The sequence below is a fragment of the Canis lupus genome, chromosome 8 (genome assembly GCF_003254725.2).
Source record: "Canis lupus dingo isolate Sandy chromosome 8, ASM325472v2, whole genome shotgun sequence".
In the NCBI taxonomy this organism is placed as follows: Eukaryota; Metazoa; Chordata; class Mammalia; order Carnivora; family Canidae; genus Canis; species Canis lupus.
The window spans coordinates 41,048,013-41,075,335 of record NC_064250.1 but is presented as its reverse complement, the minus strand read 5'-3'; the positions used below and the strand labels follow the sequence as shown (position 1 = coordinate 41,075,335).

General features: G+C 35.6%; 1 protein-coding gene, 1 long non-coding RNA gene and 1 pseudogene across 17 annotated transcripts in view; 1 reads left to right on the top strand and 2 right to left on the bottom strand.

The window, feature by feature from the left end:
* The window catches only part of GPHN (gephyrin), a 634,768-nt gene that overhangs the window by 234,300 nt on the left and 373,145 nt on the right, over positions 1-27,323 (bottom strand). For all 16 annotated transcript variants that reach the window (XM_025444205.3, XM_025444210.3, XM_025444207.3 and 13 more), the window contains one exon: positions 3,067-3,133. In XM_025444205.3, the coding sequence (XP_025299990.1) occupies positions 3,067-3,133 (67 nt within the window). The remainder of the gene's footprint in view (positions 1-3,066; positions 3,134-27,323) is intronic.
* Positions 16,267-27,323, top strand: part of LOC125755586 (uncharacterized) — a 42,345-nt gene continuing 31,288 nt past the window's right edge. Inside the window, exon 1 of the long non-coding RNA XR_007412384.1 lies at positions 16,267-16,437. This is a non-coding gene — a long non-coding RNA (uncharacterized LOC125755586). The remainder of the gene's footprint in view (positions 16,438-27,323) is intronic.
* Positions 20,732-23,124, bottom strand: LOC112658062 (nascent polypeptide-associated complex subunit alpha-like; annotated as a pseudogene).

Sequence of the window (27,323 nt, the reverse complement as noted above, 5' to 3'; positions counted from 1 at the left end):
GGCAATATCAGAGAAATGCTCTAATGGAGAAGGCAATGCCCAGGAGAGTTCCATAATAAAATGGAAATGGTGCATATAGGATCATGCTACCAGGAGAATGCAAGGAGGTACTCACGAGCAGGTAGCCTCTTTTCACCTAGGGCCGACTTCGGAACCACCTGAGGAGCTGCTGGATCCTATGGCCACTTGGGCCACTTGGGCGGTGCCCTATAAACAGCTTTCTATTGATCAACAAAGAGCTGCTTGATTTATGGATGGCAATTCCAAGGTGAAGGGACAGCATCCTGATTGGAAGGCCGCCACTCTGATTGAAGAAGGTAAAAACAAATCAGCTCGATAGGCTGAACTGCATGATGTTTGCCCTTATGTTTGGGTTTTAACCAACTCATAGGAAGTGTCCAGTGACCTGGCAATATGGTCAGGCAGAAGGACAAAGGAAAATTTGACTATTAAATGGATGCTTGTATGGGGCATGGCCTATGGAAATCACTCTGGGAATATAAGGGGTATATTAAAATAAGATACATCAATGCCTGTCAGAAGAACCCCCGTTCAGAATTGGAAGCTAATTGGAACTGGTGAGCAGATATCCCAGTATGCATGCTTGACATGGCACGTGGGTCCATGAGATGAGTTGGCAATGGGGGACTGTAACAATGCAGATATGGGTTCAATCGATAAGTCTTCTTGCAGCCTCTGAGGCACAAAATGCCCATGAGAACTGTTCTGTCTGCTAACAAAAAAGACAGACAGCAGAAAGTTAGGCAGCAGATTCCATAGGGGAAAGTCCTGCACATAGCTAGCAAGTTGGACTGGTGCTGCTAGTCCCTTGAGGCTACAAATGAATCCTAACAGGAATATACATTTACTCCGGACTGGGCTTTGCTTACCCAATGGCAGATGCAAATACTCAGTGTACTATAAAAGGACTAGAACAGAAAATATTGTACCAATGACTGCAATCACATTTTTTTAGACCAAGGTACACACTTTCATATACAGAGCAATGATTTGATAGAAAATTGGAATGGGCTATGGAAACATTTGTTGTCTAAAAAAGGAGAACATGGCTTATATGCTCTCATCAGTGTGTGGTCACATTCAACATGAGGGAGGCGAAAACAGGGTCCCTACTAAATAAATACATATAGTCCTCAACTCTTCTAGGGAAGAGTTGACTGGGGCAGATGCTGGTCTGACTACACTTTTTTCTTAGGACTATACTTTTTCTTTCATCACATCACATCAAAGTCTTTTTTTTTTTTTTTTTTTTTTTACCTGATGCTGTTGCACTAGGATCAGGGCTGCAACTGTGCATGCCAGAAGCAGGATGATTCTTAAGCAGAAACTATTAACTGTACCTTTAAACCTTTATGTCAGAGTTCCTAAGGGCCTGATGGGGTAGATTATGCCTGACTCCATCTGGCCAAATTGGGATTGATACTGAATGCAGTTATATTGACTGGTGTTTGAGATTGCTCACTAGTTCTGTACTTATGAAACCCTATCTTGTATGATTGGAAAAGGAAAAGTTGGTGGCACTTGTTAAATGAGTATTACTGGTGGAAATCTGGACCAGCACAGTGGCCAAATCAACAGTCACATTAAGAGATTTTAAGAGGAAAAGTCTGAGTATAAATGAAGAGAAGGAGGAATGGTAGCTGGAGGTAAAGGAATGAATAAATGGGTTATGCAATGAAGGAGAACCAATATATAGGTAACTTAAAATCCTTAGAACAAGAGAGGATATTGTTTCTTAGCTCAGTTATAACATATGCCAGAAAGGTTAAAGCTGTATGTTGCTGAGACTACTGCTTTGGGAACCTGACAAGCCTGTAAACCTAAGTAGCATAGCTCTGGGAGACATTTTGATCATATGATATGATAATAGGCTAGGCTAACTGTTAATGTCTGTATAGAACTCCAGTAGTGTGCCAGTTATCTTTTAACTCCTATTTCAAGTTATATCTACAACTTCACTGTGAAATGTTATAATACTGGCATTGCTAATAAGATTATAAATACTGACATTGATAGTCATATGTATTGGGAAATTGAGTTAAATCCCCCTCAAAATGTAATACCAATAGAAAATGACTGGCCTGAACAGGACAGCTAATGTCTGTGGTAAACAGTTCTGAGCAAGTGTATCATAGGATACAAACAGTAGCAGATCAAGGTAAAAAATTAATATATTAGCAAAAAATATGAAATGTGTGTAAAGGTTTTAGAGGATAAATTAGCTATTTCTTAAATTTATCCCTATCCCACACTGGCTCCTCCAAATCTCAGACATATTCACACTGATAATGTTGCTATATCTGTAATATAAATGCTATAGTACATAATAGATGCCCAGCCAGAAAAATACAATCATTTTTCTGTAAGAGAGCCTTGGCCAAAAGCCAGGAAGTAGCTTGTGTAATGAATTAACTTTACCCCACGAGAGTCTGGCTTTTGCGCTCAGTTACTGGGATGTGACAGGAGTGTCTTTGTTACCTGGGAACTTTGGCCACCAGACATTGTAACAGTGTGATTTATGAAAAGGGCTTTGGGCATTTTTTATCAATTTTGCCTCTGGAAGATGCTGGAGACTAAAGGAAATAGTCTAACCTTTGGAAAGGGCTAGAGACTAAAGGTCAGCATTATGGGTAGTACATGATGAGCCCCAGTAAAACTCTAAACACCAAAGGCTTGGAGCTTTCCTGATTGGCAATACTTCCTGTGCTGTTATACACTGATGCCAAGAGAGTAATGCATTCATGATTCTACAGGGAGAGGATAACAGAAGGTCTGCATTCGGTACCTGTCTTCTACTCTTGGTTACTTTTAATGTGTATCTTTTCTGTGTCATAAACCATAACCGTCAGTATATCTATCACCATATCTTTTGGTGAGTCTTTTTAGTGAATTATTGCAACTGAGGGAGGTTTTGGGAATGCACTGAATTGCAACTGGTGTCAGAAGTGAGGGCAGTCTCATGGAGTGCTCCAAGTTTTTTGTGGGCTAACTTTTGAAGTTGGCTAAAACTTGACACTAAATCATATAAATTTCAAGGTTGCTTACCTGAGATCCTTTCTTGCTACCTGGCAGGTTAATTATGAGAGTTTTCCCTCTGATTCCACATACAGGCCTGAAAAGGAAAGAGAAAATGGATGAATACTAAATTGCAGGGAATGATTGGTTTAAATACATTTAAGAACAAGTTCAATCATTGTGAACAACTGTTTTAGAAAAAATTATCACAACTAGAGATTCACCAATTGCTATACAAATTGGGCCCTTTGGCTGAAGTTTTTACAATAATAGTGTGATAGATTGGAAAAATGTACTGAACATAAAATCAGAATAAATTAGCCAATTTAAAGAAATAATGGCCAAAATATCTTCTTTCTCTAACATTCTTTATATCTCACACAATTCTAAGATTTCAATAAGAGAAATGTGTTAAAAATGTTTAGCACAGAAATATTTATGTTCAAAAGTCTAACACAAAAAGCACTCAAGAAGTGAGACTCACATTGGTGCTCTTGTTTCTTAGAAAAGGGTGTAAGTCTTAAAGTAAAATAAAGTTTCTCACAAATGAATGGCAGTTGGGAACTCAGCTGCTGATGGATCAATTGAAAAACATGGGCAAGTTAAAGTAGAAAGGACTTTTAGAGATCACTGTAAATTTCCAAGCCACTTTTAAGCTAAGTAACTAGATAAGAAACATAAACAATGGAAAAGCACTGGAAGTTAGGATTCAAGAGTTGAAGGCCTGGATTTCATATAAGAGTTGGAATCATGCTCTGCCAATAATTGGCTGGGTTACTTTACCTGGTAACATCTCATTTTCATCATCTGAAAACAATAGATTAGTTTATTTCTAAAATTTTACAACAGATTTTAAAAGTCATGTAAGAATCTTTCCCCAAAACAGAAGTTTGAGGGGAAAATGAATTTACTCTTTAACTACATTCACTGTGAAATAATCTAAAATTGTCTTACATTTTATTGTTTTTTCTTGTGTCCTATTCACAAAGAGTCAATAGCTATTTATTTTAAAATTTCCATATTCTTTTAAATTGAGATATAATTGACAAATAACATTGCATTAATTTTAGATGTAAAAAATGATGTGATACACACATATGTATATTTAAAGATTTTATTTATTTATTCATGAGAGACACACAAAGGCAGACACATAAGCAGAGGAAGAAGCAGGCTCCCTGTGGTGAGCCCCATGTGGGATTTGATCCCAGAACCCTGGGATCATGCCCTGAGCCAAAGGCAGATGCTCAACCACTGAGCCACCCAGGTGTCCCTTGTGTATATATTGTGAAAAGATTACCACAGTAAGTTTCGTTAATATCCATCACTACACAGCTACTAAGTATTTTTTCTTGTAAAGAGAGCTCTCATAATCTACTTTCTTAGAAACTTTCAAATATACAATACAGCAGTATTAACTATAGTAACCATACCGACATTACATCCTCAAGATTTATTTATCTCATATATGTGAGATTATAAAGTGTTTATCTTTCTCTAACTTATTTTACTTCACATAATGCACTCAGGTCCATCTATGTTGGTGCAAGTGGCAGAATAACCTTTATTTTTATGGTTCAGTAATACTCCATTGTACATGCATACCACAATTTCTTTATCCATTCATCTGTCAGTAAATATAGGTTGTTCCATGTCTTGGCTATTACAAATAATTCTACAATGAACATGGGGGTGCAGACACCTTTCCAAGATAGTGATTTCATTTCTTTTGGTAGGTACCAGATGGAAATGCTGGATCATGTAGTGGTTCTATTTTTAAATTTTTGAGCAACTTTCAAAATCTTTTGAAATAGTGGCGTTTCATAGTGGCTGAACCAATTTACATTCCCACTAACTTTACGTCTTATCTCATCTTTTTGTAATAGCCATTCTAACAAATGTAAAGTGGTATCCCGTTGTGATTTTGATTTCCATTTCCCTGATGATTAGTGATATTAAGCATCTTTTCATGTACCTGTTTGCCATTTAGATGTCTTATTATTTGGAAAAATGTCTATTTAGATTCTTTGCTCATTTTTTTTATTGGATTTTTTTCTACTGAGTTTTATGAGTTCTTTATATGTTTTGGATAATAACTTCTTATCAGATATATAATTTGTGAATATTTTCTTCCATTCCATAGGTTGCCTTTTCATTTTGTTGATGACTTCCTTGGTTGCACAGGTTTTTAGAATGACATAGTCCCATTTATTTTTGCTTTTGTTGCCCTTGCTTTTGGAGTCAAATCCAGAAAAACACTGCCAAGAATTATGTCTAGAAGCTTATTCTCTATGTTTTATTCCAGGAGCTCTATGGTTTTAAGTAGTCTTACATTCAAGTCTTTATATTGAGTTTTTTCTATAGTTTAAGACAGTGGTCCTATTTCATTCTTGTTCATGTAACTGTCCAGTTTTCCCTCTATTTATTGAAGACAAATATCCTTTCCCCATTGTATATTCTTTGTTTCCTTGTTGTAAGTTCGATTGACCATATATGCGTGGGTTTATTTATGGCTACTCTATTTTGTTCCACTGATCTTCTGTTTTTATGCCAGTACCATATTGCTTTGATTACTACAGCTTTGTAATAAATTTGATCAGGAAGTGTGATGTCTTCAGTTCTGTTCACTTTTCTCAAGATGCTCTGAACATTTGGGGTCCTCTGTGTTTTCATTAGGAATGAATGTTCTATTTCTGTAAAAAATGCCATTGGAATTTTGATAGGAATTGTACTGGATCTGTAGATTGCTTTAGGCAAAATGGACATTATAACAATATTAATTATTTTAATCCATGACCATGAAATATCTATTTATTTGTGTCTTCCTTTTTTTTTTCAATGTCTTGCAGTTTTCAGTGTGTAAGATTTTCACATCCTTGGTTAATTTTATTCCTAGGTATTATATTCTTTTTGATGCAATTATTAATGGGATTTTCTTAATTTCTCTCAATATTAGTGCATAGAAATGCAACTGATTTTTATATATTGGTTTTGTATCCTGCAACTTTACTAATTGGTTTATTAGTTTTAATAGTTTATTTTGGTGGAATCCTTAGGTTTTTTTTTTTTACATATAGAAGCATGCAATCTGCAAATAGATAGTTTTATTTCTTTTCTGATTTGGATGACTTTATTTTTTTTCTTGCCAAATTGCTCTGGCTAGGACTTCCGGTGCTATGGTTGAATAAAAATGGTGAGAGTAGGCATCCTTGTTTTGTTCCGATCTTAGAGAGAAAGCTTTCAGTTTTTCAGCATTGAGTATGATGTTAGCTGTGGACTTGCCATGTATATTATTGTATTCAGGTACCTTTCTTCTATATCCATATTGTTGAGAGTTTTCATCATGAATGGATGTTAAATTTTTCAAATGCTTTTTCTGCATCTGTTGAGAGGATTATGTGATTTTCTTTTTATGCTTTATTTTGTTATTGTGGTCTATCACATCAATTGATCTGTGGTTGATAAATCATTGTAACCCTGGGGGAAAAATCCTACTTCATCATGGTTCTTTTAATGTACTGTTGTACTCAGTTCACTAATTTTTGTTGAGGAATTTTACATTTATTCATTAGGGATATTGACCTGTATTTTTCTTTTCCTGTAGTTTTCTTCTCTGGTTTTGCTATCAGGGTAATGCTGATCTTATAAAATGAGTTTGGAAGTGTTCCCTCCTCTTCTATATTTTGGAAGAGTCTGAGAAAGATTAGTATTAATTCTACTTTAATGGTTTCATAAAATTCACTAGTGAAGCCATATGGTCATTGAATTGGGTCAGTGAACCCCAGCTTTCTTTGGTTTTCCATTTGAAAATTTTTTTTTCCTCCTTTCATTTTCAATATACATGTGTCCTTATATCTGAAGGTTTCAAATGACTGATTCAATTTTCCTACTGGTAATTGGTCTGCTCAGATTTTCTATTTCATGACTAAGTCATGGAAAATTGTATGTTTCTAGGAATTTATCCATGTCTTATAGAATTGATCACAGTAGTGTCTTATGACCTCTGTATTTCTGTAGCATCAATTCTAATGTTTCCTCTTTTATAAATGATTTTATTTAGTTGAGTCCTCTTTTATTATTTTTTTGTGAATCCATTTTTTAATCTTTTCAAAGTATCAGCTCTTTATGTCATTGATATTTTCTGTTGTTTTTTAAGTCTCTACTACCTTTGTTTCTGCTCTGTTCTTTATCTCCTTCCTTCTAATAACCATGGGCTTTAGTAACTTGAGCTATAAAGTTTAGTTATGGCCTAAAGTTGTTGGTATTTATTGCTATGAACTTCCCTCTTAGATTGCTTTTGCTTCATCTCTTAGGTTTTAAGTATGCTATATTGCCATTTTCATTTTTCCCAAGATGTTTCTTGATTTTGCTTTTGTTTTTTCACCCATTGGTTGAATCTCCATATATTTGTGATTTTTCCAGTTTTCTTCTTGTAACTGATTTCTAGTTTCATTTCTAGAAACGATAGTTGATATGATTTAAATCTAATTAAATTTATTAAAAATTGCATTGTGGACTAATATATGATCTATTATATACCATGATGTCATGATACATATCATGGAGAATGGACCAGTGTGTTTGAGAAGAATGTATACTCTGCCACTTTTGGAAGAAAAGTTCTAGAAGTGTCTGTTAAGTCTATTTGATGTAAAGTGTCATTTAAGTTCAATGTTTTCTTATTGATTTTTTGTTTGGATGATCTATTCATTGATGAAAGTGGGGTACTGAAATCTCCTACTATTATTGCATTGATATTTTTCCCTTTAGGTCTGTTAATATTTGCTTTACATATTTAGGTTGCTCTTATGTTTAGTGCTTAAGTATTAACAAATGTTATATCCTCTTTCTTTTTCTTTTTAAAGATTTTATTTATTTATTCATAGGCACAGAGAGAGGGGCAGAGACACAGACAGAGGGAGAAGCAGGCTCTATGCAGGGAGCCCGATGTGGGACTCGATCCCGGGTCTGCAGGATCACACTCCAGGCTGCAGGCAGCGCCAAACTGTTGCACCACCGGGCTGCCCTGTTATATCCTCTTGTTGGAATGACCCCTTTATTATTATACAATGACTTCCTTTTGTATCTTATTTCAGCCTTTTTCTTGAAGTCTATTTTGTTTGATATAAGCATAGTACCCCAGCTTTCTTTGGTTTTCCATTTGAAAATTTTTTTTCCCTCCTTTCATTTTCAATATACATGTGTCCTTATATCTGAAGTGAATCTCCTGTAGGCACCATATAGTGGAGCCTTGTTTTTATTATCCCTTAAACACTCTGTTTTGGAGACCTTAGTCCATTTACATTTAAAGAAATTATTAATAGGTGTGGACTTGGTATAATTTTGTAAATTGTTTTCTGGTTGTCTTGTAATACCTTTGATTCTTCTCTTGCTCCCTTCTTTTGTAATTTGATGGCTTTCTGTAATGGTGTGTTTGGATTCCTTTCTGTTTATCTTTTGTGTGTCTCCTATCAATTTTTGCTTTATGGTTACCATGAGGCTTACATAACACATATCTATAACGGCTGATTTAAGTTAATAACGACCTAAGTTTGAACACATTCCAAAATTCTGTATTTTTACTCCCTCCACCATGTTTTGTTTTTTGTCACAATTTACATCTTTTTAACTTGTATGTTCTTTTATTTTTTAAAAAGATTTTATTTATTTATTCATGAGAGACACAGAGAGAGACAGAGACACAGGCAGAGGGAGAAGCAGGCTCCATGCAGAGAGCCCGATGTGGGACTCAATCCCGGGACTCCAGATCATGCCCTGAGCCGAAGGCAGAAGTTCAACTGCTGAACCACCCAGGCATCCCTAACTTGTATATTCATTAACAAGTTACTATAGTTAGAATTATTTTTAATATTTCTATCTTTTTAAAAAGATTTTGCTTATTTACTTGAGAGAGAGAAGAGAGGGAGGGAGCGAGTGAGCACAAGCAGGGGGAGTGGTGTGGAAGGCAGAGGGAGAAGGAGAAGCAGGCTCCCTCCTCAGCAGGGCTCAATTCCAGGACCCTGGGATCATGACCTGAGCCGAAGGCAGATGCTTAACTGACTGAGCCCCCCAAGTGCTCCAATACTTTTGTCTTTTAATTTTCACATTAGATATAAAAGGGATCAACCCACCACAATTACATTAGACTATGCTAAATTCAACTACATATTTGCTTTTATGAATGAGATTTATATTTTCATTTATTTTCCTGTTATGAATTATTGCCCTTTTGTTTCAGCTGAAAGAAGCCCCTTTGACAATTCTTGTAAGGCCAGTCTAGCAGTGCTGAACTCTTTAGCTTTTGCTTGTATGGAAAACTCTTTCTCTCTCCTTCAATTCTGAAGGACAACTTTGTTGGATAAAGGATTCTTGTTTGGCAGGGTTCTTTCTTTCCTTCTTTCTTTCTTTTCTCTCTCTCTCTCTGTCTCTCTCTCTTTCCTTGCATATTTTGTGTCACTCTCTCTGGCCTGCAAAATTTCTGCTAAAAAATCTACTGGTATCTTATAAAGTTCCCTGTATATAAAAAGTATTTTTTTCTATTGTTATTTTTAATTTTTGACAGTTTAATTATAATGTGTCTTTGAGTGTCTCTTGGGATTCATCTAAGCAGTAATTTCCAAAGTGTAGTTTCTGGACCAGCAACATATGCATCATCATTTGGTGATTTGTTAGACATGCAAAATCTCTCATACTGCCCCTCTCCTCTCCTCACTGCTTTTGATCTACTGAATCACAAACTATGGGGGTGAGGTCCCACACTCATCATCTTATGAAGCTCTTTAGGATTCTAATAGTTTTGAGTTTTCAGTGTAGTTGTTCAGTTTTTCCAATACCATTTGTTAAAGAGAATATGCTTTTACCCATTGTATATTATTGCCTCCTTTGTTGTAGACAAATTGACACAAAAGCATGGCTTTATTTCTGGGCCCTCTAATTCTGTTCCATTGATCTAGGTGTCTGTTTTTGTCTCAGTACCACATTTGTTTTGATTGCTATAATCTGTAGTATATTCTGAAGTCCAGGATTGTGAAACCTCCTGTTTTATTCTTCTTTTTAAAGAAGGTTTTGGCTATTCAGGGGCTTTTGTGATTTCATATAAATTACAAGATTACTTGTTCCAGTTTTGTTGAAAAAATGTTGTTAGTACTTTGATGGGATTGCATTAATCTTTTTTTTTTTTTTAAAGATTTTATTTATTTATTCATGAGAGACACAGAGGCAGAGAGGCAGAGACAAAGGCAGAGGGAGAAGCAGGATCCATGCAGGGAGCCTGATGTGGGACTCAATCTCAGGTCTCCAGGATCACGCCCTGAATTGCATTAAATCTAAGACTACTTTGGGTAATATGGACATTTTAACACTATTGGTTCTCCCAACCCATAAGTATGGAACATCTTTATATTTGTTTGTGTCATCTGCAATTTCTTTCATGAATGTATAAAGTTTTGAGTTTAAGGTTTTTCAACTCTTTGGTTAGGTTTATTTCTAGGTATCCTATTGTTTTTTGGTGCAATTGTAAATGGAACTGTTTTCTTTCTGCCACTTCATTATTAGTGTATAGGAAGATTTTTGTATCTAAATCTTGTATCCAGTGTTTTTACTGAATTCGTTAATCGGTTCCAGCAATTTTTTTTAAAAAAAATTTATTTATTCATGAGGGACAGGGACAGAAAGGCAATGACATAGGCAGAGGGAGAAGCAGGTTCCTGCAGGGAGCCCAATGTGGGACTTGATCCCCAGACCCGGGATCACACCCTGAGCTGAAGGCAGATGCTCAACCACTGAGCCACCCAGGTATCCCTCCAGCAATTTTTTGGTGGAGTCTTTAGGGTTTTCTTTCTTTCTTTCTTTCTTTCTTTCTTTCTTTCTTTCTTTCTTTCTTTCTTTCTTTCAAGATTTATTTATTTATTTATTATTTATTTATTTATTTATTTATTTATTTATTATTTTTCGAGAGAGAGAGGAGAAGCAGAGACACAGGCAGAGGGAGAAGCAGGCTCCATGCATGGAGCCCGACGTGGGACTCGATCCCGTGTTTCCAGGATCACGCCCTGGGCCAAAGGTGGTGCTAAACTGTTGAGCCACCCAGGCTGCCCCTCTTTAGGGTTTTCTATATGTAGCATCATGACACCTGCTAATAGTGAAAGTTTTATTTTTTCCTTACTAATTTGGATGTCTTTCATATCTTTTTCTTGTGTAATTGCTGTGGCTAGGACTTCCAATACTAGGTTGATTAAAAGTGACAAGAGTGGACATCTTTGTCTTGTTCTTGATCTTAGAAGAAACGCTCTGTTTTTCACTATTAACTACGATTTTAGCTGTGGGGTTTCATATATCATCTTTGTTATGTTCCCTATAAATATGAATGGATGTTGTACTTTATCAAATGCTTTTTATACATCTATTGAGATGATTAAATGGTTTTTATCCTTTCTCTTCCTAATGAAATGTATCATGTTGACTGATTTGAGAATATCGAATCACTCTTGTATACCTGGGAAAAAACCCCACTTGATTATAGTGAATGATTTTAAATTACAGGGTTTGGTTTGCTAATATTTTGTTGAGGATTTTTTCCTCTTTGTTCATCAGAGATCCTGACCTGTAGTTTTCTTTTTTTTGTGATGTCTTTATTTGGTTTTGGTATTAGGGTGAAATTTGCCTCATCGAATGAATTTGGAAGCTTCCATTCCTCTAATTTTTGGAATAGTTTGAGAAGAAAAGATACTAACTTTTCTTTAATCAAATGGTATTTGTCTTTCTCTGTCTTATTTTGCTTAGTACAATACAACATATTATAATATATATAATATACAATACAGTATAATACATCCTTGTCATTGCAAATGGTAAGATTACATTTTTTTAAGATTTCATTTTTTTGATGGTTGAGTAATATTTCTATGTGTGTACCAGACACACACAACATACACACATACATACCACACATTTTTCCTTTTTTAAAAAAGATTTACTAAAGAGAGTGAGAGAGAGAGCACATGTGTGTGCATGGAGTGTGGGTGAAAGCAGAGGGAAAGGGAGAAAGAGTCATAAGCAGACTCCACCCTCAGTGTAGAGCCCAATACAGGGCTTGATTTTATAATACTGAGATCACGACCTAAGCAGAAACCAAGAGTTGGATGCTTAACTGACTGTGCCACCCAGGTGCCTCTATACTACATCTTTATTCATTCATCAATCGATAGACATCTGGGCTGTTTCCATATTTTGGCTGCTACAAATACTGGAGGTCCATGTGCACCTTCAAATCACTGTTTTCCTATCCTTTGGATAAATACCTAGTAGTGCTATCGCTGAGTCGTATGGTAGCTCTATTTTTAACTTTTTGAGGAACCTCTATACTGTTTTCCAGAGTGGCTGCACCAGGTTGAATTTACCAACAATGTAAAAGGGTTCCTCTTTCTCCACATCCTCAACATCTGTTGTTTCCTGAGTTAATTTTAGCCATTATGACAGGTGTGAGGTGTTATCTCATTGTGGTTTTAATTTGTATTTCCCTAATGATGAGTGATACTGAGCATTTTTGTTATATCTTGTTGGATTGTTCCCTTTGTTATTAAGTAGTGTCCTTTGACTCTTCTTACAGTCTTTTTTTTAAAGGTCTATTTTGTATGAGATGAGTATTGCTAGCTCAGCTTTTTCTCACTCCCGTTTGCATGATAAATAGTTTTTCCATCCCTTCCCTTTCAATCTGCATATGGCTTTAGGTCTGAAATGAGTCTCTAATAGGCAGTATATAAATGGGTCTACCTTTTTATCCACTCAGTCACCCTATGTCTTTTGATTGGATCATTTAGTCCATTTGCATTCCTGTAATTATAGTACATATTGCCATTTTGTCACTTGTATTATGGTTGTTTTGTAGTTTCAGTTATTATTTTTTCAAATAAATTTTATGCTCCCTTTTCTCCTTCTTCTCCTCCCTGACATCCTTATAATGCAGATTTTATTAACACTGGATGGTGTCACTGAGTTCCTTTAACATATTCTCATTTTTATTATTTCTTTTATTTGCTGTTTAGCTTGGTTGCTTTCTATTACTTTGTCTTCTAAGTCACTGATCCATTCTTCCGCTTCTGCTAGTCTACTATTTATTCCCTCTTGTGTATTTTTTATTTTACTTATTGAATTCTTTATCTCTGGTTCTTTTTATATTTTCTTTTTCTTGAAAGTCTCACTGAGATCTCCCACTGTTTTCTAAAATCTACTAAGTTTCTTGTAACTATTATTTTGAATATTCTATAAGGCATGTTGCTTATATCCATTTCACTTAGCTCTTTTGCTGTGATTTTGTGTTCAATTTGGGACATATTCGTCTGTCTCTTCATTTTGTCTGTGTTTTTTTTTTCCCTACATATTAAGTAAAGTCAACATTTTCTGATCAAGAGGAGGTCCTATAGTGCCCTGTAGTACAATGTCCCCTGTTCACCAGAATCTGGTGCTTCAGGGGTGCCCCTATGTGTGTTGCATGTACTCTACTGCTGTGGTTGAGCCATGTTTGCCTTCAGTCCAGTTGGCTGTCATGGCCCTGTGAGCTTGTTGGGAGCAGAATTTGGTCTCTATGCAGTAAAGGGGTTAACCTGGGGGCTGCCTTGGGCTTGCAGTTTGGTTAGATCAGATGCCTGCCTCAGTCTGCTTGCCAGAAATGAGATTGCACTCAATTGCAGGGCACTCCCCTTGTGCCGTTCTCCAAGAGGTTTCTTTGGTGGGTGCAGCTGGTAGTTAGATCAGATGTCTGCCCACAGCCCACTCTTGGAGCTGCAGCTGAACTGGTATGTGTGGCTATCTTCCCTACTGTCCTAGGCAAGAATCACTTAGTCACTTTGGAGTGGTGTTGGCCACTGTGGGGGCTGCTCACTGAATGTTAGGTACCACTTCAGAGAGATTCCTGCTGAGTACCGCATGTTGGAAGGGGCAGTCCACAGGAGCTTTGCAAAGTCTCAGATGCTTTTCTAACTGCTGCTTTTACACTGTATCTTAGTGGGGTTGTTTGTCATGCTGTCTCTTTAAGGGTAAGAATTCAGTTTCCTATCAGGCATCAGCCTCTGGCTCTCTCAGAGCCAAGTCATTGGTTATTTAATTTTATTAATAATTTATTTAAGATTTTATTTATTCAAAAGAGACACACAGAGAGAGGCCGAGACATAGGCATAGGGCGAAGCAGGCCTGATGTAATACTCAGGATCAAGCCCTGAGCCAAAAGCAGACATTCAACCACTGAGCCATTCAGGGGTCCCACGTCACTGTTTTTTAACATTCCTAGTGATAAGCCCCACTGACTATAAAAACTCATGAAGTTAAGACTCTGGTTTTCGAAGTCAAATATTATGGGGATTCATCTTCCCAGTGTAGGTCCCCTATATCTGGGCTGCCTGGTGTAGAGTCTGTTCTACATTCTCTTGCTTGTGGTTCGTCTTTCAAGTTAGTTTGGCTCCTGGTCATAGTTAACCAGGACTCCACTCTCCCTACTGTTGTTTGTTTTTTAATATGGCGTCTTCTCTACAATTAACTGTGGAGAGTCTGTTCTGCCAGTGTCATTTTCTGGGTTTGTTACACTGTTGGGGCTGTTATCTAGGTATATCTATGGGATAAGGTGAGCTTAGGATTCTCCTTCCCAGGATCACGCCCTGGGCCGAAGACAGGCGCTACACCACTGAGCCACCCAGGGGATCCCCTCTAGAATGTATTCTTAAGACACTGAGGATGATTGAATATTATCAAGTACCATATCCAAAATATTAGTCTAAGAAAACTGAAAGGGGATGATATAAGAGGTAAAGAAAAAAAAGGCTGAAAATAGAAAAAACTAAACACAAGTTCAATGATTTTTGCTTGTTCTCTGATGCATCTGTTTCAGTACCTTATACAGTGCCTTGTTTTTTTCTAGAGATATCTTACTTCCTTTACTACTGTTTTTTTCATCTTTTCCTTTGGGGAAAAGATGAGGGAGAGAATTGACTTTTTCTTTTGCCATTATTGATGTGATAAAGAGATCAAGATGACTTGTAAGTAACTTAACATCTAATATTTAACTAGTGCTTGTTATCTGTCATATACTTTACATAATATTACACTCAGAATACCCATGAGGTAATCATTATAATTATCTTCCAGTTTTTTATATGTAAACATAAATTTCTGACATCTTCAACAGATACTACTTACCCTTTATTTCTAATTTTTAAATATTTCTACATCTGATACAGAAGATAAAATTATTACTTTTTTTGTCAGCACTAGAGTGAGATAGCAACACATTATTCAACAAAAGGTTGAGATATGTCTGAATTTATACTTATAAAATAAACCTCAGAAAAAAGAAATAGAAATAAGATAAGAATTTATGTTTCTTTCCTTTGAAAGATTATTCTGGTTTTATCTTCTTCTTCAAACATATCAAATTAGGAAACCCATAAACAGCCAGATATGTTCAATATTAAATGATAATACAAAAGCGTTTTTAAAAATAAAGATTATATTTTAAAATCAGGTCAACTCAGCTAGTGCACTAGCCTCATTAACAGATTGAATTGTCATTAATTTCAATATAGATTCATCTAGTGGAGAGTTATCAGGCAAAAACCAAAAATAACAAAGAAGAATAAAAATCCTGAACCTATTTTCAAATTAATTGTGGTATAATTTGTTATTTTTATTACTTAAAATACCTTCTAAATATATAAAGTATGGTTATCAGAATGAATTCATTTATTCATTCAGCAAGTATTGATTACCTACCATAGGCAAGTCAGTGTTAGGCAATGGGGCTATAAGAGTGAGTAAATAGTCTTGCCCTAGGGGAGTTTACAGATTTACAGAAAAATATCAGTAAGTGTTAAGATAAATAAGTGCTACAGGTAAATGAAAAGCTATGTGAATGACAGGAAGAGTGGTTTGGTCTTATGTGAAGGAGAATAATGGCAATTAGGGAAGAAAGAAAGAAAAATCCAACCTGCTACCTGAAAAATAGGTGTTACAGAGGCACACTGGAAAAAATATTCCAGGCAAAGGAAATGGTATGTAAAAAGGACTCAGAAGCTGGAAAGAAAACCTGATGTGTGTGGTAACAATGAGGATGGATGGGTGGAATGGTGTAAATATTTGTGTCTCCCCAGAAAATTCATATGTTGGAATCCTTACCCCAATGTGATGGTATAAGGAGATGGAGCCTTTGAAACGTGCTTAGGTCATAAGGGTGAAGCCCTCAAATGGAATTAGTGCCTTTATAAAAGGGACTCCACAGAGCTCTCTCACTCTTGAACCATCATCACATAAGGCTACAAAAGTTAAGTGAGAAGTCTACATCCTGGAAGAGGCTCTCACCAGAACCTAAACACACTGGCACTCTACTCTCAGACTTCAAGCATCTAGAACTCAGAAGTAAGTTTCTGTTTGTTTAGAAGCCACTCAGTCAATGGTAATTTGTTTCAGCAGCCCAAGTTAAAACAGTAGGAAATGCTGTTACAAAGGCAGTTAGCAGAAATAATTTACATAGGCCCTGGAAAATAAACTTAAAGAATTGTCTGTATTCATAGGAAAACATTTCACTGAAGTTTTGAGAAGAGGAATAATATGCTGATATTTTTATTTTCAAAAGTTCTCTGGACTGTGATTTGAAAAATTGATTGAGTAGGTGGAAAACAGGAAGCAAAGAAATCAGTTAAGAGGATGTTGGAATAATAGGAGACATGAATTAGATGATTGCAATAGTAATAGAGAAAGATGTACAGGTTATAGTTCTTTAAGTATACTGACTTACAGTAAATATATTCTATTTTATATTCTAAACTATATTTTTTGAAACTTAAAGAATAACTTTTTTAAAACGGGCTGTTTCAGTGAAAATTGAAAATATATTAATTTTATATTCTAAAATATTTTTTTGAAACTTAAATAAAGAATAATTTTTTAAAATGGACTATTTCAGTGAAAATTGGTCCTAATCAAGATTTATACTGAAATTTTGATATATTGTGTTAAACTTATAAGCAGGGATATATAAAGAATATTTAAAAATAATTTTGCCTCCCTTAAAAATAAATTTTATTAAGTATTAAATACATAAAAATTATATTGCACCTATATAATGTAGACACTAGTAAGAACCCACCTGTGTATCTATAAAATAGGTTAAGAAAGTGACTATTACTTATGTATTCGAAGACTACTGTGTGCCTTAGCATGATATCAAGTCCCTTTTTTCTAAAAAACTTTTTTCCTAAGTCTTAAAACCATTTCCTTTCTGATTTTTATAACTTTATTGAAAAAGAGTCTACATACTATACAACTTACCCATCTAAAGTATACAATTAAAGATTTTTTAAAGTATATTTACAGATTTGTGCAACCATAATCAAGATACATTTTGCAACATTTTTATCAGTATGACCAAAAAAATCCCCTACCCATTAGCAATGCACATTTTTTTTTAAAGATTTTATTTATTTATTCGAGAGAGAGAGAGAGAGGCAGAGACACAGGCAGAGGGAGAAGCAGGCTCCATGCAGGGAGCCCGACGCGGGACTCGATCCTGGGTCTCCAGGATCACGCCCTGGGCTGAAGGCTGCGCTAAACCGTTGAGCCACCCGGGCTGCCCCAGTCCACATTTTCTTCCAATCCCTAGCCCTATGCAACCAGTAATCTACTTTCTGTCTTTATAAGTTTACATATTCTGAACATTTTATGTAAGTGAAATCGGATAACGTGGACTTTTGTGACTGGCTTCTTTTACTTAGCATAATGTTTTCAGGGTTCATCCAAGTTGGAGCATACATTAATCATTCATGTACTTAAAAAATACTTTTGCACATACGTTTATCTAAATATATTGTTCTTTTCATTTTAGCATGTTTTTGAAATTTATACAAATGGAATTATACTGTATATATTATGTAACTTGGTTTTCTCTCTCAACATCGTGTTTTTGATATTCCTCCATGCTAATGTACATAGCTATGGTTCATCAGCTATGGCTCACTGATGTACAATATTCTATTGTATAAATATACCACAATTTATTTATCTGTTCTTCTGTTTATGGGCATCTTTTGCTCCCATTTGTTGCTTTTACAAAAAATTCAGCTATTAAAAAACATTCCCTTACATTTCTCTTTGTACATATGTATAGGCTTTCTAAAAGGCAATGTTCTTTAACTTGTAGGTCAAAGCCAATTAATAGGGCAGTAAACTGACTTAAATACATATAAGTAGCATGCCAAAAAACTAAAAAAGAACAGAAAGTATCAGAATGTCTTCCTTTAGTTAGAATTATTGTTTCCCAAACCTTTTGTAATATATATATATATATATATATATATATATATATATATATATATATAGGATTACAATGTAATTGTATTTCTTACTGCGGCTCATGGTCAAAAAGTCAATATACCTTTCTAGGGTATATTACTAGATGTGGTTTATGAGTCATAGGAATAAGCAGATGTGCACCATTACCATATAAAAACAAACCATTTTTGATACTCCTACCAGCAGTATTGCTGCCTATTTTGACAAGGCCTGATGTTGATAGGTTTCTTTTTAATGTTGGTTGAATGACTAGATGATAGACAAGTCAAGTAAAAAAGCAACCATGGTAAAATATTAATGGTAGAATTTAGGTAGAATTTATAAAGGTATTTACTGCACAATTCTTTTAATGTGGTAAATAAAAGGTCAGGGTAAAGCTGCCTTAACTTCTTAAAGTTTTTTTACAAAGCAATACCATACTGGAATATCCCTTCATTCTAACCAACATTCAGCTGATCTTATCCTATAAACAGCTCCGATAATACCACTTCCCCTAATAAGTGTCCAACAGAGTTACTAGAAAAGAATTACATATTTCATCTTGACCAGTTTGGATCAGGGTATCCTCTTGGTATTCTTCATATTTTCTATTCACTATCTTTATCCTGTTTTCCCACTTTTACAAATGTACTGGAACACTGTATAAGCACCTTATTGTTCATTTATATACTGGACTGTTATTTTTTTTTTTTCTGTAACTAAAGTATCTTTATCTGTTTGTGCCGGGTGTTCAAGACTCATAAACTTCTGGAGGGCAGGTATGGACTAATACAATGTTATTGTTTATACACTTAATAAATCCATTTTTATATAACAAGGGAAGTTCAGAAAATTGAGCTAAAGTTATCATCTCCACATCATAAAATAAAAAAAAAAAACACAAAATAAACCTTTTGAAAGGCTCTATTTGAAAAAATACATTTTGGATTTATAGAATAGCAATTGATGTATATACCTTGATCTTTTACTAGGTGAACTTTTCCATTGGTTCTAAAAGACTACTGATTTTTTGTGTCTATACAGGTAATCATTAAGTTCTATTTCAACCTTTTCAGTGCTTATACTATTTCTTTCTCTCTTTCACTTTGTGCAATGTTGAACAGAAGTAGCTACAGTAGGACTCTTATTCTTAACTTTAAAGCATCTATTAACTGTATTTGCTTGATCAGGTTAAGGAAGTCCCCTTCTAATCCTAGCTTGCTAAGAACTGTTATTCATAAAATGGGTGTTGAATTTTATTAAATGCTTTTTATAAATCAGTTAAGAAGACTATATGGTACATCTCCTTTAATTTATTAATGTGGTGATTCACGTTAAGCAGTTATCTAATGTTGAACCATCTTCATATCCTTGACATATCCTTGATGTATTTTTTTTTATATATTGCTGGAATTGGTGTATTAATATTTTATTTTTGAAGTTTTTTTTTTCATCTATGTTCACCATGATATTACTACACTTCTCATTTGTTTCTACTATTCTTTTCTGGTTTTGGTAGCAAAACTTATTGTAGTCTTATAACATGAATTAGGAAATGTTTACATTTCCACTATTCTCAGGAAGAGTTTATGTAAGATTGGAATTATTTGTTCCTTGAAAAGAATATGGTTCTAAAATGAGTTTAACTGTTTTTTTAAAAATAGAAATTTTTTGAACAACTTTAGACTTACTGAAAAATTGAGAATATTAAAAATATAGAGTACAGGGGATCCCTGGGTGGCTCAGCAGTTTAGCGTCTCCTTTTGGCCCAGGGTGTGATCCTGGAGTCCCGGGATTGAGTCCCGTGTTGGGCTCCCTGCATGGAGCCTGCTTCTCCCTCTGCCTGTGTCTCTGCCTCTCTCTCTCTCTCTGTGTCTATCATGAATAAATAAAATCTTAAAAAAAAAGAATATAGAGAACACATATATCCTGCACCCAGTTTACCCTATATTTAACATCTTAAATCAGTATGGTATATTTTGTTAGAATTAATGAACCAATATTGGCACATTATCATTAGCTAAAGTCCATAGATTATTTAAATTTCCTAATGTCTTTTCTCTGTTGAAGGATCTCATCTAGATTGCCATATTATAATACTTAATTTTCTTTTTTTTTATCCAACAAGCCAAAACTTTATTAATGATAGAAACAGTACAGGGATCCCTGGGTGGCGCAGTGGTTTAGCGCCTGCCTTTGGCCCGGGGCGCGATCCTGGAGACCCGGGATCGAATCCCACGACGGGCTCCCGGTGCATGGAGCCTGCTTCTCCCTCTGCCTGTGTCTCTGCCTCTCTCTCTCTCTCTGTGTGACTATCATAAATAAAAAAAAAAAAAAAAAAAAGAAAAAAGAAACAGTACAAATTTCAAAAACCAAGCTCCAGTTATTCTTTTGAAACACCAAAAAAAGTCCTCGTTTTATTACGGTTACATTGTTAGTTCCATAATGGTATTTACAATATCATTACTGTTGTTCTTCAGGGCTCAGACTGCCTTTGCTCTTGACACATTTGCTTGTGACATGACCAATTCTGTGTCCTTAATGTCTACACCCATCTCATCAACCTCTTCCTCTTCACTCTCCTCTTGTATAGTTGGAGTCTGTGTGTTTTCTTAGATGTTTGAGACAGCTTCACCTTGAACTTTGAATTTCTCAGCAGCTGCTAGTTGTGCTTGCTGAGATAAGTCCTCGATCTTGGCTTCCCCCAAAACTATGTAGGTATCTGAAGCTGGACTCTTGTAGACATCTGGTTTTGTGATGATAAACAGGATATTATTAGATTTCTGGACAGTGACTCTTGTAAGCCCTGTAACCTGTTGAAGACCCAGTCTGGACATATAGCCTTTCGTGCCTTTTCACTCTGGCTCTGTTTGGCTTTGCTTTACTGACTGTTTTTTCATCGATTTTAGCTGCTGTTGCCAGCTGGGCTTGTTGTGTGGTTGCTTGTGTGGAATCCTGTTCCTCGAGTTCTAGTACTGATTCATCACTGTCAGATTCTGTTCCAGACCTTGTCTCAGTCTGGGGCTGTGGCAACTCCTGCTCTGCAGCCGGGACAGTTTCTGTGGCTTCACCAGGCATTTTGCGCGGGGAGATTAATTTTCAAGTCTTGTTATGCTCCTCATGGCTTTGACAGTTTCCCAGACTTTCCTTGGACTTAATGGCCTTGAGTTTTGAGGAGTACTGGTCAGGTTATTTTGTAGGGTGCCCATTATTCAAGTTTCTCTAATATTTTTCTCATAAAACTAGAGTTGTGGGATTATAGGAGGAAGACCATAGAATTAAAGTGCTCTTTCATCACATCATAATCAAAGATACAAAAATCAGATCATGATACATGAATGTTACTGACTTTGATTACCAGAGGTGTTTGTCAGATTTCTCCACATTAATTCATTCCCTTTCTATACTGTACTCTTAGGAAGGAGATCATTGTGTGCAGCCCACACCAAGGAGTGGGAAGTTAATATGCCCCCACCTTCAGGGTAAAGTATCTACATAAATAATTTGGAAGTTTTCTACATGAAAGATTTGTCTCTTTTCTCTTAATATTTTTTTTAAGATTTATTTTTATTTTTATTTATTTATTCATAGAGATGCAGAGAGAGAGAGAGGCAGAGACACAGGCAGAAGGAGAAGCAGGCTCCGTGCAGAGAGCCCGATGTGGGACTTGATCCAGGGTCTCCAGGATCAGGCCCCGGGCTGCAGGCAGCGCCAAACTGCTGCGCCACTGGGGCTGCCCTCTTTTCTCTTAATATTAACTTATTTAACCATTTATTTTTATTTGTATTTATATATATTTATATGTATATATAAATATTCATGGATATATTGATGGATATTTATACCTTAGGTTATAATAAAGTACCATGACATTTTGTTGTTCGAACTGTTTCAACTTTTGCCATTGGGAGCTTTGTCAGTTGGTTCCTATGTGTCTTTGATATACATTCATCAGTGTGGTTTTCTGTTTTCTTTTTTGAGGACTTCCTTACTTTTGAACACTTGAAGAAACTCCAGGCTTATCTTGTATATTTCTTGCTCCAGTACTGGAATTAGCTATTTGTCTAAGGAAAAATTCCCTTTATTGGTCAATATAATTAAAAACCAAGATAAGGGCATTAGGTAAGCTTGTTGTTACTGAGGTACTATTTCCTTCAGACCCTTTCCAGCAAGAGAGGAAAGGAATATGTGTGCCTGCTAAACTGTGTGTGTGTGTGTGTGTGTGTGTGTGTATATATTTCTATCTATAACCATTTATATGGTTAATATTAATTAACATTAACCTAATGTTAACCTAAACATAATTAAAATTAAATATAATATTAAACTAAACATGAATCCCTAATGAGGTCTCCAACTCTCAACACATAGATCATTCTAGGCTCCTCCTACTGCAAATATGTGCTTTCTCTACTAATGAGAAATGTGGTTCCCGCTATACATCATCTATTTACTTCATTGCTTAAACAAACATAGCAAACATATAGAGTAATATCAGGATTGTTAACCCATACTCCCAACGGATAGAACACCCAGAATAAAGTGCTTATATGTAGTTCCTTTTTCTTTAGTCTTACAAACACCACCTATATCCAAAGTTACAGTAGTCTTCTGCCCCTTATCCATGGTTTCACTTTCTACAGTTTGTTACCCATGATCAACTGCAGTCTGGAAGGAGATGATCCTCTTTGTAACATATCATTGGAAGGTCAATAAGAGCCTAACACTCTGTCACAATGCCTATGTAATTCACCTCACTTCATCACATTACATAGGCATATTATCTCACATCATCATTATCATAAGAGGGGTGAATAGAGTATAATAAGATACTTTAAAAAAAAAAAAAGAGAGACCTGGGGGTGAGACCATATTTACATAACTTTTACTACAGTGTATTATTATAATGGTTCTAACTTATTATTAGTTATCATTGTTTAACTCTTACTGTGCCTAATTTATACACTGAATTTTATCATAGTTTGTATATATAAGAACCCCCCCCGCCCCCAGCATATATAGGGTCTGGCACTTTCTGTGGTTTTAGGCATCCACTGGGGGGGTCATGGAATGAATGTATCCCTTGTGGATAAAGGGAAACTATTGTTTTTAGGTCAGTATCTTTTGCGTCGAGCTCTTTCCGTGAAATTGTTTCCTGTATTTGTGATATACTTAGATTTTCTTTTCAGAGTGTGTATTATTTTTTGGGATCTACCAACTGCTTAAATGCGGTTTTAAAAATATTTTGGCATATGTTAAGCATTCTTTGTGATATAAAGGTTCTGTGAGTTTTGACAAATGCATAATGTCATGTTTCCATATTTCCCCCCATACTATCACATAGTGTTACTGCCCTAAAAATCTGCTCCGATTCATCCATTCATCCATGTCCTTCTTCCCACAAATCCGTGGCAGTCACTGATCATTTTACTGTCTACACTGTTTTACTTTTTCCAAAATGTCACAAAATGGGAATCATATGGTATGCATGGTTTTCAAATTGGCTTATTTTACTTAGCAATATACATTTAAGGATCCTCCATGTCTTTTTGTGGCTTGATAACTCATTTCCTTTTATCACTGAATAATATTCCACTGTATGCATGTACCACTTTTTACTTATCCATTTACCTACTGAAGTACATCTTGGTTGAATCTAGCTTTTGGTAATTATCTTATAAACATTCACATGTGGATTTTTACATGAGCATACGGTTTTGATTCAACTGGGTAAATATCTAGGAGTTCTTTGCTTATTTTGGATACAAGTTCTTTTTTAGATGTGATAGAAGAACTAGATGAAAAAAATTGATAAGGATATAGAAAAAAATCAAAGACACCATCAGTTATCAGGATCTAATTTACATAGAACATTCTACCTGACTGAACAATCTACACTCTTCTCCATTGCTCATGGAACATTCACCAAGAGAGATCATATCTGAGACCATAAAAATAAACCTCAAAATTTTAAAATAATTGAAATCACACAGTGTATTTTCTGACCACAACAGAATCAAATTAAAAAACAATAACAGAACGTTAAGAAGAAAATTCCCATACACTGTGGACCTAAACCAAGTTTATAAATTTCTAGATAACCAATGAAACGAAGAGGTCTCAAAATAAGTGAAAAAAAAAATGCAGTCATTGCAAACGAAAAGAAACATATCAGATTTGTGGGATGCACCTAAGACAGTGCTTCTAATAATACATTAAAAAAGTCGTAAAATCTCAAATCAACAATATAAGCTCCCAGCTTAAGGACAGTATAGAGCAAAATAAACCCCAAATAAGACAAAGAATGAAATCATAAAGGCAAAGACCAATGAAATTTGTGAATGGAAAATAAAGCCAATGAAACAAAAGCCTGATATGGGACCCGATCCCAGATCCCGGGATCACACCTTGAGCTGAAGGCAGACGCTCAGCCACTGAGCCACCCAGGCATCCCAGATGTAAACATTTTTACCAAAATATTAGCAAACAGATTTGAACAATATATAAAAAAGAATGAAAAAAAAGAATGATACAACTAAATGGAATTTATTCTAAGAATGCAAGACTGGTTCTATATGTAAAAAAGTCAATTAACAATCTATCTCACTGACAGGCTAGAAAAAAATAGTTCACATAATTCTCTTAATTTATACAAAATGCATATCAGTATCCATTCTTTGGATACTGTATCCAATACAGTATCCAATGATCATTATCATTCATTCAGAAAAACTTGGAATAGAAACAAGCAGACACTTTCCCAAACTTAAAAGCTTTTACAAAAAGTCTACAAATGGGGCAGCCCGGGTGGCTCATCGGTTGAGCACCTGCCTCCAGCCCAGGGCGTGACCCTGGAGACCCCAGGTAGTCCCACCTCGGACTCCCTGCAGGGAGCCTGCTTCTCCCTCTGCCTGTGTCTCTGCAGCTTTCTGTGTCTCTCATGAATAAATAAATAAAATCTTAAAAAAAAGTCTACAAATGACATTATGCAAATTGATGAAAGACTGAACACTTTTCCCATAAGATAAAAAAAAAGGCAAGGATGTCCATTCTCATCATGGCTACTGAACATAATGGTGGAAGTTCTAGTTAGTACAACTGGCAAGAAAAAAAAAATCATGCAGATCAGGAAGGAAGAAATAAAACTGCCCCTATTTGTAAATAACATGATTGTACTGAAAATAAGAAAGAATCTTAAAAAAGCAGAGCAACAGAAAATACCCTCCCAAAACTAATTGTACCCTACCCAAACTAATTGTATTTAAGCAAGGTTGCAGTAATAAGATCAATATATAAATTGTATTACTACAAAGAACACACTAGTTCTTGCCAGATGGGAGGGGAGTAGGGTGATGGGTGAATTGGATGAAGGGGATTTGGGAGGTGTATGTTTCAAACTATGGAATGAGGAAGTCCCAGGGATGAAAGGTACAGCATGGAGAATACATAATGTTGAATGGTAACAGATGATAATGACATTTCTGGTCAGCACAGCATAATTTATAAAGTTGTCAAACCTGAAAGTGATATACTACTGTATGTTGAATATATTTCAATAAAAAAATTAAAAATAAAATAACATTTGCAGACTTCTAAGTCCAGTATTGCATGTTAGAAGCCTGGAAGTTGCCACTTCATCCTAATGACAAATAAAAGGCTGAAAGGACTGAAATATCAACTTTTTTGGATTTTTTTTTCTCTTTTTGGATCTTTAAAAATGGGAGATTCAGGGCAAACTACTGTCTACACGACTAGAGAGACCAATAGGCAAAACAGAAAGTTCTGGCTTACTAGAACAGAGACTCACAAGGAAAACAGCTACAGGAAACAATGCTGAGGTGGAAATATCTGAATTGTAATTGATGGATTGCTGGATGCTTGGTATGGACAAGTGGAAGTTAAAAATTCCAGGACAACCCAGTCATAGGGTAGCCTCTAAAATATTGTGAGATTTACTTCAAAGAGCATAAAGAGGTTCCTACAGAAGAAAATGAAGAAATATCCTTGTGCTTCCAGCAAGGGGAGAGGAAAGGAACTATTCTGAAATATTGTTAGCATTGTGTTCTTAACAAAGCCTGACTTCAGGGGTAACTAGTTAGCCAGAGCATATTCTGCTGGGATATTATCAGAGCCTAATTGACTTGGAAGAAGCAATATACCCCATCCCTGCTCACTCTAGCCATGCTGTCCCTCTTAAAGTTGGGAGTGATGGTGAGAAAAAAATGAGAAACACTTGTAAGGTGCAAAGTCTACAGGTATAGGCTTACTAAAGGACTGAGACCTAATTGTAGGACTACAGAACACTTCTCCTCCCCAAATCTCATCAGCATATTACTAAAGGACTATTTAAAATAGTTCCTTTCTGTGGAGAAAAAGGAACCTCTTGCACTGCTGATGGGAATGCAAACTGGTGCAGCGACTCTGGAAAACATGATGGAGGTTCCTCAAAAAGATAAACAGAACTACCTTATGATTCAGCAATTGCACTACTAGGAATTTACCCAAAGAATACAGAAATACTAATTTAAAGGGATACATACACCCTGATGTTTATAGCATCATTATCTACAATAGCCAAATTATGGAAACAGCCCAAATGTCCATTGGCTGATAAATGGATTAAGATGGATTCTTCCAAAAGAGAATGAAATCTTGGCATTTGCAATGATGTGGATAAAACTAGACAGTATTATGCTAAATGAAAAAGTGAAATAAGTTAGAGGAAGATAAATACCATAGGATATCACTCATATGTGGAATTTAGGAAACAAATGAGCATAGCGGGGAAAAAGAGAGACGCAAACCAAGAAACAGATTCTTAACTTTGGAGAACAAATTGATGGCTACCAGAGGGGAGATGGGTGGTGGGATGGGTTAAATAGGTGATGGGGATTAAGGAGGGCACTTGTAATGAGTACCAGGTGTTATATCCAACTGCTGAATCACTAAATTGTTTACCTGAAACAAATAATACA